We start from the raw sequence: 14,696 nt of genomic DNA, 5'->3' as shown, positions 1-14,696 counted from the left end.
GTTCTTGGGACAGCCTTCCCTCTTAACTTTGCGAGAACCTGGGGCCTCCGTCTGAGTCCACCTGAGAGTCCGTGCGCAAGGGACAGACTGGTAAGAACTCGGCAGGAGAAGCCAAGCCCCGGTTGGAGGAAGCCCGAGTGAGGAGGCGTGGATGGAGATACAGCTGAGGGTCAGGACTGAGGGACGATGCAGAGGGACGTAAGAAAGGGAAGGGAGGGGGCAGGAGCGTCGCGTGCGGGGACCTCGGCAGCACGCGCGGTCCCAGCAGAGGTGTGGCGCGGGCGCCCGCGGAAAGGGGAGGGTGGAGAGGCGCGGGATGGGCGGGGTCGGGGAGCCCGCGCGGGGAAGCTGTCCCTGCGGCGCCCGGCGCTCGGCCGAGCGAGGCGGCGGGGGTCTGAGCCGGCGAGCGGCGCGAGGGCGCCGAGGCCGCGGCGGCTGGAACAGGTGAGCGTCCGCGGGGCGGCGGGTCCCCGCCCTTCCCCGTGGGCGCGCCTCCTCCCAGCCAGCCTCCCGGCGCCGAGCTGCTCCGCGGCTCCCCTGGGTTTGGGCTTTTGCGCCTGGCAGCTGGCTTTTTTCCCCTCCCCTGTTTCTGCCTCTCCTTCTTCTTTTAGGTCGCTCCACCCCGCCCAGGATCCGGCGAAGGGGAACGGGCCGGGCTGCGGCTGCCAACTCGCGCCGGGTGCGTGTGTGCGAACTCCCGGAGCGGCGTCCCGCGCCCTGCCTCCGCCCTGCGCGGCGCGCGCTCCTCGCTCCCCGGGCCCGCGGCCTCCCCCGCAGCCCTTCCCCACTTTTCCCCCCTTTGGCAATCACATGGCATTTTAAGAATGCCGGAAAGATGGCGGTAGCGACGGCGGCGGCGGCGGCGGCGGCGGGGCCGAGCGGCGGGGGAGGCGGCCGGGCGCAGCGGAGCGGGCTGCTGGAAGTTTTGGTGCGGGATCGCTGGCACAAAGTTCTGGTGAACTTGAGCGAGGACGCCCTGGTTCTGAGCTGCGAGGAGGGCGCCGCGGCGTACAACGGCATCGGGACCGCCACCAATGGCTCGTTTTGCAGGGGCGCCGGCGGCGCTCAGCCCCCGGACTCGCCCGCCGGGGTCCGCACCGCCTTCACCGACCTGCCCGAGCAGGTGCCCGAGTCCATCTCCAACCAGAAGCGCGGCGTGAAGGTGCTGAAGCAGGAGCTGGGCGGGCTGGGCATCAGCATCAAGGGGGGCAAGGAGAACAAGATGCCCATCCTCATCAGCAAGATCTTCAAGGGGCTGGCGGCGGACCAGACCCAAGCCCTGTACGTGGGCGACGCCATCCTGTCGGTGAACGGAGCCGATCTGCGGGACGCCACCCACGACGAGGCGGTGCAGGCGCTGAAGCGCGCCGGCAAGGAGGTGCTGCTGGAAGGTAAGGGGTTAACGCCGCGCGGGCCGCGCACACACCCCCTCACCCTCCCGCCGCACCCTCACTCTCGCCCACGTGCGGACACAGCCCGGGGTTCCGGCGAGTGGGGGCGGCGGGGAGTTTGGACAACTTTACCCCACCTGGGGGCAACTTGTCCTCACGCTAGTCTTTGCCGGCTTGGACGCGGCAGGGGTGTGTGAAAGGGCTTGGCGAGCAGGGCTTCTTGGGCTACGTGGCAGGCACAGGGTCTTAGTGCCCAGTGCCCGGTGTCTCATTTTTACCCGCGGATAATCCAAGTGGAGCGTACGTAGGGGTAGGACGTGGAGCTGGAAAGGAGGGGCAGCCGTCCACGCTCCGGTGAGAGCCCACTGAACAGTAGCGACTCCGAGAGTTCTGCTTTGGCACAGTTTTCCTCAGGAGCCTGGGCAATCCGGTGAAGAGGGTTCCGTCCCAAAGAGGACAGAGAGGAGGGGCAGTGTTTGAATGCTAAAACCCCATCACCCTTCCAGACTTCCCTCTTTCAGATTGGAAGCCGGGCTCACGCCGGGGACTTGTGCCAAGGGCTGGGTAGTGTGTTGCGTCTTTGTGCACAAGTTCCCTTCTGGTGCCAGGTGTTCGGCCGGTCAGTCTGGATTCCAGGCTGCTCCTCTGGGTGGAGGGTTGGGGAGGCAGTTTTTCTGCTTGCATTTTCCCGGGATTTTTCCTGAGTAGTGTGCAAACAGTTTTGCATTTTGAAACAGTTTCTCCTGAGTGTGAGGCGTCTTAGAGACGACTCTCTTGAGATCCTATGAGCCCAATCCCCTAGTTTTTCAAGTGAACGGCATAAGTAGCCGCATTACTGTGCCCTTTTGCTGTTAGGAGGGGCAGAAGGGCAATAGGGTATTAAGTGGATAATCATTGTCCTTTCCCACTACGTCTGTATTTACTTGGTAATTGCCTCTCTGCCCCATAGCTTCCTTTGTACATACCTCCGTTAACACAAATATTATGCAATTATTTTTATCTATTTACCCAGCTTTCCCCTCGCTGTAGATTGAGTTGTCCTGGGTCTTTTATTTAGTTATGGGTCACCTCCCTTGAGTTTAGGTGCTCAATGATCTGCAAGCTGAGTGAATAAGTAAACGAACCCATAGCCACAGAAACAAGAGTGTTTCAACCCAGACCTTGTAAACTGGTGGTTGATTTAAAGCCTAAATTAAGGACTTAAGTCAATTTCCTGCTCACCAGATGTGGTGCTGGGGTGTGAAACTGCGAAAGTTCAAAGTTGAGAAGCCAGCCTTGTTAACATGTGACGGCTGATGCAACTGTCTGGTACATGATAGTCCACCTCCTGCCTAGAATCCAGAGGCTTCCCCCACCCCCACCATTATTTATCTAGAGGATTTGTGATGTCTTCATGTTTAATTGCTACCCTGGATCCAGAAAAGTGGAAGGCTATTTGCTTTGGTTTGATGATTAACACAAGTAAGCAGAAAAAAAGTTTTCTTGACTCAAGTGTGTTGGTTTGTGTGACAACGGGCAGGTGGGATCTGGGACAAGTGTAGTTTGGACTGTAAACCACTGCACACCTGCTCAGCTTGCAATATTTATCAGGGGGGACAAAAGGCAGGTCATTTCTGTTTCAAAGCACTGCCCTTCGTTACGACTCTTCTTCTCCTTGGTTTCCACTTAAAGAATAATGACTTAGCAATAGATTAAAAAAAAAAAAATCTCTCACCCAGAAAGAGGAAGGAAAGGTGACTCCCTGCAGCTGAAAATAAACTTAAAGAAAAAGAATCAAGCAGTTGTGTGACTTTCTGGATGCAGCAACTGAAGAGTGAGTTTTGTAAAAACCTCTAATGTGACATTCTTGCAACATGCCCTCCTGTGTTGCAGGTAGGATCTCTGAGGGAAAGCCCGTGGGCCTCCTAGACAGGAACCACCTGGGCTTCGGGCCACAACCTTCTTCCCAGCCTGAGTTTTTAGAGATCGGTGGCAATAAGAGAAGCAAGTAGAGGCCCCGCTCAAAACAATGTGTCTTGTTCTGAGTCAAAGTGTTGGTCCTAAGTGCAGGAGGTGTCATACTATACCATCAAAGCAAATATCACACACATATCCCTTCTTTTTTAGCTTGGACTAGTACATGGGTGACCAGCTGAAGGAGCAATCAGAGCCACCAGAAAGGCTTCTTGAAATCACATATCTAGTTGCCCGTATCCTGAAATGCAATCTTGATTGCAGAATTTCTACAGAGGAATGGCTTTGTAGATGTAATCTGCTTGGACGAGGGGCTTAGGGAGATGTTTCGAAGATAGATATGTTTATGTGGAAAATGCACAGTTTTTTACTTAGGTTGCTTTTTTTTTTTTCCTGGCCTGCCGATGGAGATTAGTTTAGTCCCTTAACCACAGCCAATACGCACCCCATTACACAACGTGCGCCCCCTAGTGGAAAGTCGCTGCCGCTGCTAGTGAAACGCTCTGAAATGAAACGCTGAACCCCAAGTTTCAATCCCTGCCTTCCAGTTGTAGAATATACCACAGAATTAACCTCCTTGAGCCTCAGTGTCTTCTGAAAAAAAAAGGAATAAAGAAACTCGGCTAGACCTTCTTACTTTACAGGGCTGTTGCATGGAAGAGAAATCTGAGAATAAAAGAAAAACAAGACATGCATCAAATGACTGCTGTGATTAGTTATGTTGCCATTACATGAAATGAAGGTGAAATTGTCCTAAGGGATAGTCCTTTCCTCACACTGTACTAGACTTTATATTTCTTACTTTTAGTCTCCCTTTAGTGTTTTTATTATGAAACTGTAATGATAGGAGACCATTCCTCTGCGGGAAGGGAGTCATTACAATCGCTAACATTTGGTGAGCACTTATATGTTACAGGCTTTACTTGGATTTGTTCGTTACACTTTTAGTAACTCTGTGAGGCTAGTACTTGTTCCCTGTGGGCTATTTGCCTCAAGTAAAATAGCTAGGAGGTTTCCAGGTCTGTCTCACTTGAAAGCTCATACAAGGGCATCTGGGTAGCTCAGTCGATTACATGTCCGACTTGAGCTCAGGTCGTGATCTCACAGCTTGTGGGTTCGAGCCCCGCATCGGGCTCTGTGCTGACAGCTCAGAGCCTGGAACCTGCTTCTGATTCTGTCTCCATCTCTCTCTGCCCCCCCTGCTTGTACTCTGTGTGTCTCTCCTTCTCTCAAAAGTAAACAAACAAATAAAAGCTCATACTTGTAACTTCTAGGGGAAATTGATACTCTGCGTTTCTCCTTCAACTATATACTTAAGTTGGTTGAAGTTCCTCTGTTATTAGGCTCAAGATGTTCTTCCTCACTCCTCAAATATGCTGAAGTGCTTGGGACAGCCTTGAGCAGGAAAAGCCATTGTGTGGGCTACTCAAAAGGGAGGGACAGAAAAGAGGATTGAGTCTAAAAACCTTAATGCACCAAGTGTATGGCTCAACTTCACAACAAGGCAGGGCCTCTATCATTGAACACATGGCCAACAAGGAGACTAAATTGTAATTCAAACTGAAAATAAAGAGTGAATAGACAGGGCCAGCTAAGTCAGTGTTTAGCCAAATATTCATCAAAGTTAAGGTCAGGTATCTTCACATTATGAACTCATTTCCTATTTTAGGGGGTAAGATCAGGGACCCTACATTCAGCCATGCAACTATTGAACCCCATAATGCCAGGGGACGCCATGTACATGGTGTACAATGAGAATGGCACCCTGTGGAGTTGGGCAGGGTACAGCTGCGTGAATATCCTTGGTAGTTCTGGGTCAGGGGAGGGGTGAATTTTTTGCCCTGAGATTGGTAGCAAAATAGTAATTTGGAATCTATCGACCTTTTTGTGACTGAAACTAATAAAATTAGTTTCTCCATAACTTTGTCCAGATTGAGGAGTACAGAATGTTCTGGAAGACACATATTGGGGTATGGAAGGTAGGGGTGGGGGGATGAACAGAATCATATCCGGGGCCAAAAGGTATCCTCCGGAACTGATCCAGAAGAGATGGAAACTCAAAGGTCAGAGACTGTTGTTGACATGAACCTTGTCTGTCAAAGCTCCTCCCCCAGGACTGCTCCCAGGAATGCTTGGCTGTTGAGATCATCTAAAATGTCACTTGCACAGTCACTTCCCTTAGTGGTGGAAGTGGGAATGGCAGGGCAGGGAGATGGGGCACAAGGTAGAGGCAGTGGTTTTGTTGCCATGAAATTTCAGGATTGGATGAGAATTTGAACTTTAAAGAATCTTACTTTATTTAGGATGTACAGATCCTTAAAGATTACCCAAGACCTCTGGAATTAAGAGTCTTGAAACTTGGGCTCTTATATTGTAACTAATAGTTACTCTTTTTGCAAGATGCTTTAACTTGTTAGACCTGGATTTTCTTCAGTGGGAAGCTAAGGAACTAGGTTAAGGTATCCCTAAACATTATTTCACTTCACATTCTATAAAGTAAGACCCAACACACTTTTAATAAGAAACCTTTCTAACACCGCTTTTATTTTTACGAAATGAATTTCATAAATAATAAAATCGGACTGTAGTTTACATTTAAAAGTCAGCATAATGCCCTATTATTATTAACATTAATAAAATGGAGAAATGAGTAAATCTTTTTAAGTTTATTTATTTGTTTTGAGAGAGAGAGAAAGAAAGAGTAGGGGGGAAGGGCAGAGAGAGAGTACTCTGCTGACAGCAGAGAGCCCGAAGTGACGCTAAAACTCACGAACTGAGAGATCATGTGACCTGAGCCGAAGTTGGACATTTAACTGACTGGGCCTCATGGATAAATTAGTTTGAAAAACGTTTCAATTGATAAATGCGTAGCACAACTACACCAGAGGTCTGCATGAGTGAGGTAGATACAAGTACCTGAATGTAAAATCACCATCAATGAATAGCTACAACTGAAGGTGGCTAGGGGTGTGTGGTGTCATTTGGGATCTGGAAGAATCTTGCACTGTGAAGGGCTGCCTCAGATGTTGCAAGATGTCTAGCTTCCCTGGCTCCTATCACTAAATGCTAGGAATATGCCACTGCCGCTCCCCTGGACCCCCAAGATGCCTCCATGAATATCTGAACTGCTACTGAGAAGGGCTATTTTGACCCTCCAGCCTCTTGAGAACATTCAATAAGAATACTGATTCTGGGGGCGCCTGGGTGGCTCAGTGGCTTAAGCGTCCAACTTCAGCTCAGGTCATGATTTTGCCATTCATGAGTTTGGGGCCCCGCGTCGGGTTCTGGGCTGACAGCACAGAGCCTGGAGCCTGGTTTGGATTCTGTGTCTCCCTCTCTTTCTATCCCTTCCCTGCTCACACTCTGTCTCTCTCAATAAATATGTAAATAAATAAATAAATAAACATAAAAAAAGAATACCGGTTCTGCTTTACCACTTTATTTTTGTTTTTAGTTTTTTTTTTCAACGTTTATTTATTTTTGGGACAGAGAGAGACAGAGCATGAACGGGGGAGGGGCAGAGAGAGAGGAAGACACAGAATCGGAAACAGGCTCCAGGCTCTGAGCCATCAGCCCAGAGCCCGACGCGGGGCTCGAACTCACCGACCGTGAGATCGTGACCTGGCTGAAGTCGGACGCTTAACCAACTGCGCCACCGCTTTACCACTTTATACAGTAGTCCCCTTATCCTGGGTGTTGCTTTCCACGGTTTCAGTTTCGCAAGGTTCACCACGGCCTGGAAGAAGATGATCTTCCTCTGACATAGTGTCAGAGGGTCAGTAGTAGCCTAATGCTCTGTCACAATGCATGCATCCTTCACCTCACTTCATCCCATCACGTAGGCATGCTATCATTTCCCGTCATCACAGGAAGGCCAAGTACAGGACAGTAAGATATTTTGAGAGAGAGAAAGACCACATTCACATAGCTTTTATGGTAGTGATTGATATAATTGTTCTATTTTATTATTAGGTATTGTTGTTAATCTCTTACTGTGCCTAATTTATCAATTAAGCTTTATCATAGGTGTGTATGCATAGGAGAAAAACACAGTCTATATAAGGTTCAGTACAGTCTGTGGTTTCAGGCGTCCACAGGGGGTCTTGGAACATATCCTCTGCTGGGCACAGCAGTACCTAACCTTTTGCAAACTCTTTACAGATGTAATAAGAGCTAACATTTATATAATATTTGCATCATGCCAGATGCTGTTCTAAGCACTTCACATGGACTAAATCATTGGGGTCTCCCAGTAACCCAATATGATTAGAATGTCTACTTTATAGATGAGAAAACTGAGGCACAGATCATTTAAGTCACTTGCCACTGAAACAGTGAATAAATGCTGCTGCTGAGATGTAGACACAGGCCTTATCGCTTTGGATCTTCATAAACAGACTCAGGCGATGAGCAGATTAGGGGTGCTTAACCTCAGTTTATTGATTAGGAGAGTGAAGCTCCTTGGTGGCTCAGTTGGTTAAGTGTCAGACTCTGGATTTTGGCTCCGGTCGTAATCTCAGGTCATGATCTCACAGTTGTGAGATTGAGCCCTGTGTGGGGCTCTGCATGGAGTGTAGAGCCTGCCTAAGACGCTCTCTCTCCCTCTCCCTCTGCCCCTCCCCTGCTTGCGTGCATGGTGTGATCTCTCTGTCTCTCACAAATAGATAGATAGATAGATAGATAGATAGATAGATAGATAGATAGAAAAAAATAAAAAGGAGAGTAAAGCTCCAACAGGTCCCATGATTTGTCCTATTTAGGTCTTCTACTTTCTTGTCTGGTGTATTAGTTTTCTATTGCTGCTCTAACAAATTTCCCAAAACCTTAGTAAATTAAAAGACAAATTTATTATCTTATGGGTTTTTTTTGGTTTTTTTTTTTTTTTTTAAGTCAGAAGTCTGATGCAGATCTCAATTAGCCAAAATCAGTGTATCCACAGTGCTTAATTCCTTTCTGGAGACCCTAAAAGAGAATCTGTCCCCTTGCTTTTTCCAGAAGCTTCTAGAGACTACTCAAATGCTTTAGCTCATGGCTCCCTTACATTTTTTAAGCCTGGTAGCAACTTGGATCTTTCTCAAACTGAAACAGTCCAACCTCCATTCTGCCTTCTCCTTGCATTTTTAAGGATTTGTGATTACCATGGTCACCCTAAAATAATCCAGGACAATTTCCCTATTTTAAATATATTTTAAATTAGAATTTCCCTGATTAGCAACCTTAATTCACCTTGCAACCCTAATTCCTCTTTGCCATGCAAGGTAACATATGGTTGGGATCTGGAGACTAGGATGTGGGCATCTTGGGAGTGGGGGTAGGGGACATTTTTTCTGCCTGTTACATCTGGTTTGGTGAAGTTATAATGGTACAGAGTTCCCAGGTAGCGCTTCAAGAATATCCTCAACCATGTAAAGGATCATGTCCTGTCACACTGCAAAGGAGTTCCTCACTTATTCATTTATTTACCCATCTAACAGGTAACTTATGGAGTATCTTCCATGTGATACCACTAGGGCATTGCCCTCAAGGAACAATATTATGGTGACAGATGCCGATAAGCACCATGCAGGCAGGTACAGGATGGAGCAAAAAGTGCTGTAGCCAGGTCATCATGGGATGCTGTGTGCTGTGGTAGCCTATGGGAAGGGCATCTGGCCCATTCTTGGACAGGTCTATGGAAGGCAAAAGTCTCAAGGCAGCCCAACAAAGAGCATGGCTATCAGCTGTCGCGCAGTGTCAGTAGGTGGGAGGAATGTGACCTTCAGACCTTGTTAAGGGGCAGGAAGGAAAAAAGACCAGAGAATTGAGCAGGAATCAAGGCTTCTAGGCCTTATGATAGAGTTGGATTTCATTCTCAGGGTGAAGTGTTGTAAGTAGGAAAATGTCATGCTGGGTTTCACATTTCAAGAAGATAATTCTCCCGAGCCATGCGTCTGTTGTAAGGTGGGCAGGGCTCTAGTGACATGACCCAGCTTCATGTGCTCACCTGGCAGCACCAGCGTTCAGACACTTCACCCTGAGTTATGCTTAGGGGCACCTTCCCCAGCAAGGCTTAGGTTTATAAGGTGACTTCACTCACATCATGATGTTATCACTAGGTCAACCCTGTGTGGATCATTGGACTGGTCTAAGGATCCTTTTCTGTATAGGAGGAAATGGAGGTGCTAGAGATGAGGTGACTGGCCTGCGGTTACCTTGTAGATGAGGGAGCTGGACATCAGATTATCTAATACCCATCCAGTTCTTCCTACTGCATACTACACAAAGTCAAGACATTGTACAGTGGACACAATGAAGTCTTAGAGGTATAAGGCATGGCCTCTGATTTCAGGGAGTTGACAGTTATTAAGGAAGTAGGGCATTTGAGGATGATTGTAAAGTTTTTGAGATTAGTCGTACAAATTGTGTGATCTATAGCATCTATAACATAGTACCTGGCACACCTTAGGCTGATTTTAAAATGTCTTAGGAAGCAAAAAATAGGACAGACAGAAGGAGGAAGAAGGAAAGGAGAGAGTGAGTGGGGGAATCAGGGAGTGAGAAGGGAAGGACAGACAGCAAGGTAGGAAGGGAGGGGGGAGGGAAAGTAATTTGGGGACTTAGTGACTTTCTCTGATGACTCCCCTCCTCCAGCACTCATGTTACTGGACGTGGTGATGAAATACATTTGGCATCCGACAATGAAGACTATGCCTTGGTCTGTAGAGCAGAATTATGGAAGTCACTTTATAGAGTTGGGAGGCACGTACTTAACATAGACCGGTCTTGAAAGACAAAAGAGGAGCCAGACATGATTTTAAAAGTTATTGGGAAATGTAATTATCCTTCTAATGTTATAACCACCTTTCCTTTGCCCCCCTGTAGCTCAGGGACCTACAAGTCTGAATATGTTAGGAACACTTCCTACCTGGAGAGATGAAAACTGTCTGCTTAGATATTTTAATTGTTTCTTTTTTTTTTTTTTAAATTTTTTTTTTTCAATGTTTATTTATTTTTGGGACAGAGAGAGACAGAGCATGAACGGGGGAGGGGCAGAGAGAGAGGGAGACACAGAATCGGAAACAGGCTCCAGGCTCCGAGCCATCAGCCCAGAGCCTGACGCGGGGCTCGAACTCACGGACCGCGAGATCGTGACCTGGCTGAAGTCGGACGCCTAACCGACTGCGCCACCCAGGCGCCCCTTAATTGTTTCTTTTTTAAAGCTTACGCATCAGCGTGAGAATTCAGACTGTATTCTTTATCAGGAAGCCGGTCAGAATGGTCTTTCAATTCTGTATTCCTATATTCCTGCCATGGTGGGGAATGCTCTTCATGTCCCTTGATGCTTGTAGCACTCACCCCATGGAGTGCCAATCAAAAATAACTCACCGCACAGGGCTTCGCATTTGTGAAAGGCATCTAGCCGAAGCTACCATTGGTCTGTTTGGTGAAGGGAAATTCTTCTCTGGCAGCTAGAATTCTCTGGCCTACTGAGACTTCTGTTTCAAACGATGCATTTCAAAGCAGATAATGTTAAAGAAAAGCCAGAATTTCCCCCTGCATTTATACTGAGAGTTTTATATACCAAACCTCATTACCTACTTCAGTGGCTTTGATCTATAATAATAGCTTGCCTTTAGCTCTGGCCCGCAGATCCAGACTTAAGAGAAAGTATGAAACACACACCACGAAGTAAATGTCCTGACAGACCCATACAAATGAGCCCCACTCCCAAAGTGGGGTAGAGAAGATGGAATAGTGGTTATAATGGGAATTAAAATGATGCCCCATACTTTAGCTCAGTGCTTTTGAAACTACTTCTTCCTGTGATTTGAAGCATCATTCTCAGCTTGTTGAGAAGTGTGGGAAGCTCCATCTCAAACTCGACTGGTTGCTCAGTGTGTCTGCAGCTAACCTACCCAGTTCATGTGCTTGCTGTTCAAACTGGCCTTGTTTCTTCTCACTGCAGTTTCTTTCCCAGAGGAGTAGAATGCAGTGGTTTAGAGGGAGGGCCTTGGAGTTACCCAGCGTGGGCTTACATTCTTGTTCTATCTCTTTCTCACTGTGTGAGCTTGAGCAAGTTACTTAACAACAAGCCTCAATTTCTTAATCAGTAGGTTTATTGTGAGGGCTAGAGTAATTATGTATGTAAAGTGGTTAGCTCATTGCCTGGAATATAGTAAGCACTAAATATTTTCTAACTGTATAACATGTCACATTGCATGCTTAGCTAAGTACTATTTGCACACAGAGGTCTTAAGCATACAAGTGAAATGATGGGTTCAATCATATGTTACATAAAGTCTTTGAGGGGGGGACACAAAGGACAGTTTGGGATTTGCTATGGTAGGGAACTGAAGGATGCAACTGATGGCCTAGGAGAGTTGGTTTGCCTTGTAGGGGTGAATTATGATCCCACAAGGGTGTATTTTATTGATGATTTTTAGTAGCATCAGATGTTTTCCATCAAACAGATCACAGTGTAGGCTGCTGTGGTTTTTGGTGGGCAAATGTGAACTTTGTCTTAAAATGCTGATATGCAGGAACATGCAAAAAAGTGTTTTGTAAAGGGAAAGTGGGCAAGTAAGGATTTAACTTACACAGCAAAATTCAAAATTCTTTGAAAATTTGTCTAGTGCTTATAGGGGTGTGGAGCTCTTACTGGCCAAAAGAAACCCAAAAGTTTCTTTTGTTAAAATGTGGGGGGTGCCTGGGTGGCTTAGTCGGTTGAGAGTCCAACTCTTGATTTCAGCTCAGGTCATGGTCGCAGGGTCGTGGGATCCAGCCCCTCTGTGCTGAGTGTGGAGCCTGCTTAAGATTCATTCATTCTCTCTCTCTCTCTCTCTCTCTCTCTCTCTCTCTCTCTCTCTCCCCCCCCCCCCAATCCCTCCCTCCCTCTCTCCCCCGCTCCCGGCCCCTCTTCCTCACTCACACATGCACTCTTTCTCTCTCAAATTAAAAAAAAAAAAAAAAAAAAAAAGAGGTGAAATATTTATATAGGTGTTACTAAGCCAGCATTATACTTCAGTTTTTTATGGTTTTAATTTAATGCTGTATTTCATGGAATCTAAGAGACAATCCAGTGGAATTGTATCTGTACCCTCAAAAAAAAATAATGTTTAAGATGGGGTGTCTAATGGGATACCTGCTTAAAGTTTTGATTTAAGGGACTATCTCTTCAATGCAGGGATAAGTGAAAAATAAACCCATCACACAGAAAGGGACAACAAAGAAACTCACACGTATCAGATTTAGCCCTGGTAGAAGGCAGAAAAAATATATCTGCTAAGATTTTGAATGGCAAGTCGGTTCTACTAAATATGTAGGTCTGAATGTAGTGTCAGTGTGAGTTAAAAAAAACAAAAAACAAAAAACAAAACTTAGGCAGATAATTTAAAGTGGTTTCAGATTGGGAGGGCCCCTGATGAATGATAGGAGTGGTTGTAAATTCTGTCTACAAGATTCAGCTTCCATCTGGGCCTCCAACGATTTTAAGGCACATTCCCCAAATCAGAAATGATAAAATGTGAAAAAAAAAAAGGGCAGTTTAGATTGATGAGATATGGGGTATTATAGTCACATAACTAGTTATTAAAATAATTTTTCTGCTAATGTTTGTAAGGTGAGGACCTTGTCGGTAGATTGAAGGAAAAATCTATAGAGGGATGAGATGAAATTCCTTTTCTTCTGAAATAGAACAGTCCAGAGAGAGACAGGTGTGGAGTAATAAATTACATTTACATATATTACAAGTATATTCTATAATAATAATAATAATTTATATTTATAAGTAATATAAACGCTGTAGCAGAACTTGTGGAATATCTGAAGGTACTAAGGATAACTGGAGTGGAAAAGAATGCTTCACAGAAGAGGTAACTTGTACAGTAGGGTGATCTAAGCAAAGTGAAGTTTAAAGTGTAGGTAATTACTTGGCTGTTTGCGACCCTGCATTTCAAATACTTTCATCTGAAAGCTTTTAATCTGCAGTAAAAATCAAAGTTAATGACTTTTCTCTTTTGCTTCCAACATCCATATATTGTCCTCTGTTCTCTACTTCACATTTAGAATTTATCTAAACCAGGGGCGCCTGGGTGGCTCAGTCAGCTAAGCATTGGACTCTTGACTTCAGCTCAGGCCATGAACTCATGGTTCATGAGTTCAAGCCCCACATCAGGCTCTGCTCTGGCAGCACAGAGCCTGCTTGGGATTCTGTTGTCCTCACTCTCTGCCGCTCCCCGACTCACTGTCTTTCTCTCTCTCTCAAAATAAATAAAAATAAACTAAAAAAAAAAAAAAAGAATTTGTCTAAATCAAAATAATATATGCAAAAAAATAATATATGTTTATAGCATTCCTTTGTGCACCCTACCCCATACCTTCTCTGTTGTCCCCCAGAATATTAGAAAACATATTTTAATTAATAACTTAATGATTTTTATTAAAAATATTTTAATAGAAGTATAGGTATATTAAATTTATAATATTAGAATATATTTCTAATCCTAATATATATAGAAATATATATTCTAATACTCCAAATAATATGCCTATACTGCTACTTCTTCGTATATCAGTTTTAGCCACTATTGACAGAATTAGTGATCATGTCAATATTGTTCCATTTTGTAGCCATGTAAAAGTCAACGATCAGGTTTCCTGCAGTTACCCACAGCTTTTCTTTTTTTTCCACTTGCTTCATTTTCTTTTCTTTTTATTTTTTATTTAAAAAATCTTTTCGGGGGGCGCCTGGGTGGCTCAGTCGGTTAAATGTCCGACTTCGGCTCAGGTCATTATCTCATAGTTTGTGAGTTCGAGCCTCACATCAGGCTCTGTGCTGACAGTTTAGAGCCTGGAGCCTACTTTGGATTCTGTGTCTCCCTCTCTCTCTCTGCCCCTCCCCTGCTCATGCTCTGTCTCTGTCTCAAAAATAAATAAAAACATTAAAAATAAATAAATAAATAAATAATAAAAAAATTTTTTAACGTTTATGTATTATTGAAAGAGAGAGAGCATGAGCAGGGGAGAGGCAGAGGGAGAGGGAGACACAGAATCCGAAGCAAGTTCCAGGCTCTGAGCTTTCAGCACAGAGCCCGATGCAGGGCTTGAATTCATAAGCCGTGAGATCATGACCTGAGCCAAAGTTGGATGCCTAACTGAGTGAGCCCCCAGGAGCCTCCCCTTTTTTTTAAAGAGAGAGAGAGAGTACATGGGGAGAGGGAGAAGGAGAGAGAGAATCTTATGTAGGTTCCACGCCCAGCGTGGAGCCAGACATGGGGCTTGATGTCATGAACTGTGAGATCAAGACCTGAGCTGAAACCAAGAGTCAGACACTTAACCAACTGAGCCACCCAGTCACCCCTTGCTTCATTTTCT

General features: G+C 45.7%; 1 protein-coding gene across 1 annotated transcript in view; it reads left to right on the top strand.

The window, feature by feature from the left end:
* The first annotated feature begins 413 nt into the window (after window positions 1-413).
* Window positions 414-14,696, top strand: part of SNTB1 (syntrophin beta 1) — a 236,769-nt gene continuing 222,486 nt past the window's right edge. The window contains exon 1 of the mRNA XM_043601679.1: window positions 414-1,391. Coding sequence (XP_043457614.1) covers window positions 836-1,391 — 556 coding nt within the window. The 5' untranslated portion in view covers window positions 414-835. The remainder of the gene's footprint in view (window positions 1,392-14,696) is intronic.

This window comes from Prionailurus bengalensis, chromosome F2 (assembly GCF_016509475.1).
Source record: "Prionailurus bengalensis isolate Pbe53 chromosome F2, Fcat_Pben_1.1_paternal_pri, whole genome shotgun sequence".
NCBI classification, from domain to species: Eukaryota; Metazoa; Chordata; class Mammalia; order Carnivora; family Felidae; genus Prionailurus; species Prionailurus bengalensis.
The sequence above is the reverse complement of the archived record's forward strand: the minus strand, read 5'-3'. Positions and strand labels throughout refer to the sequence as shown.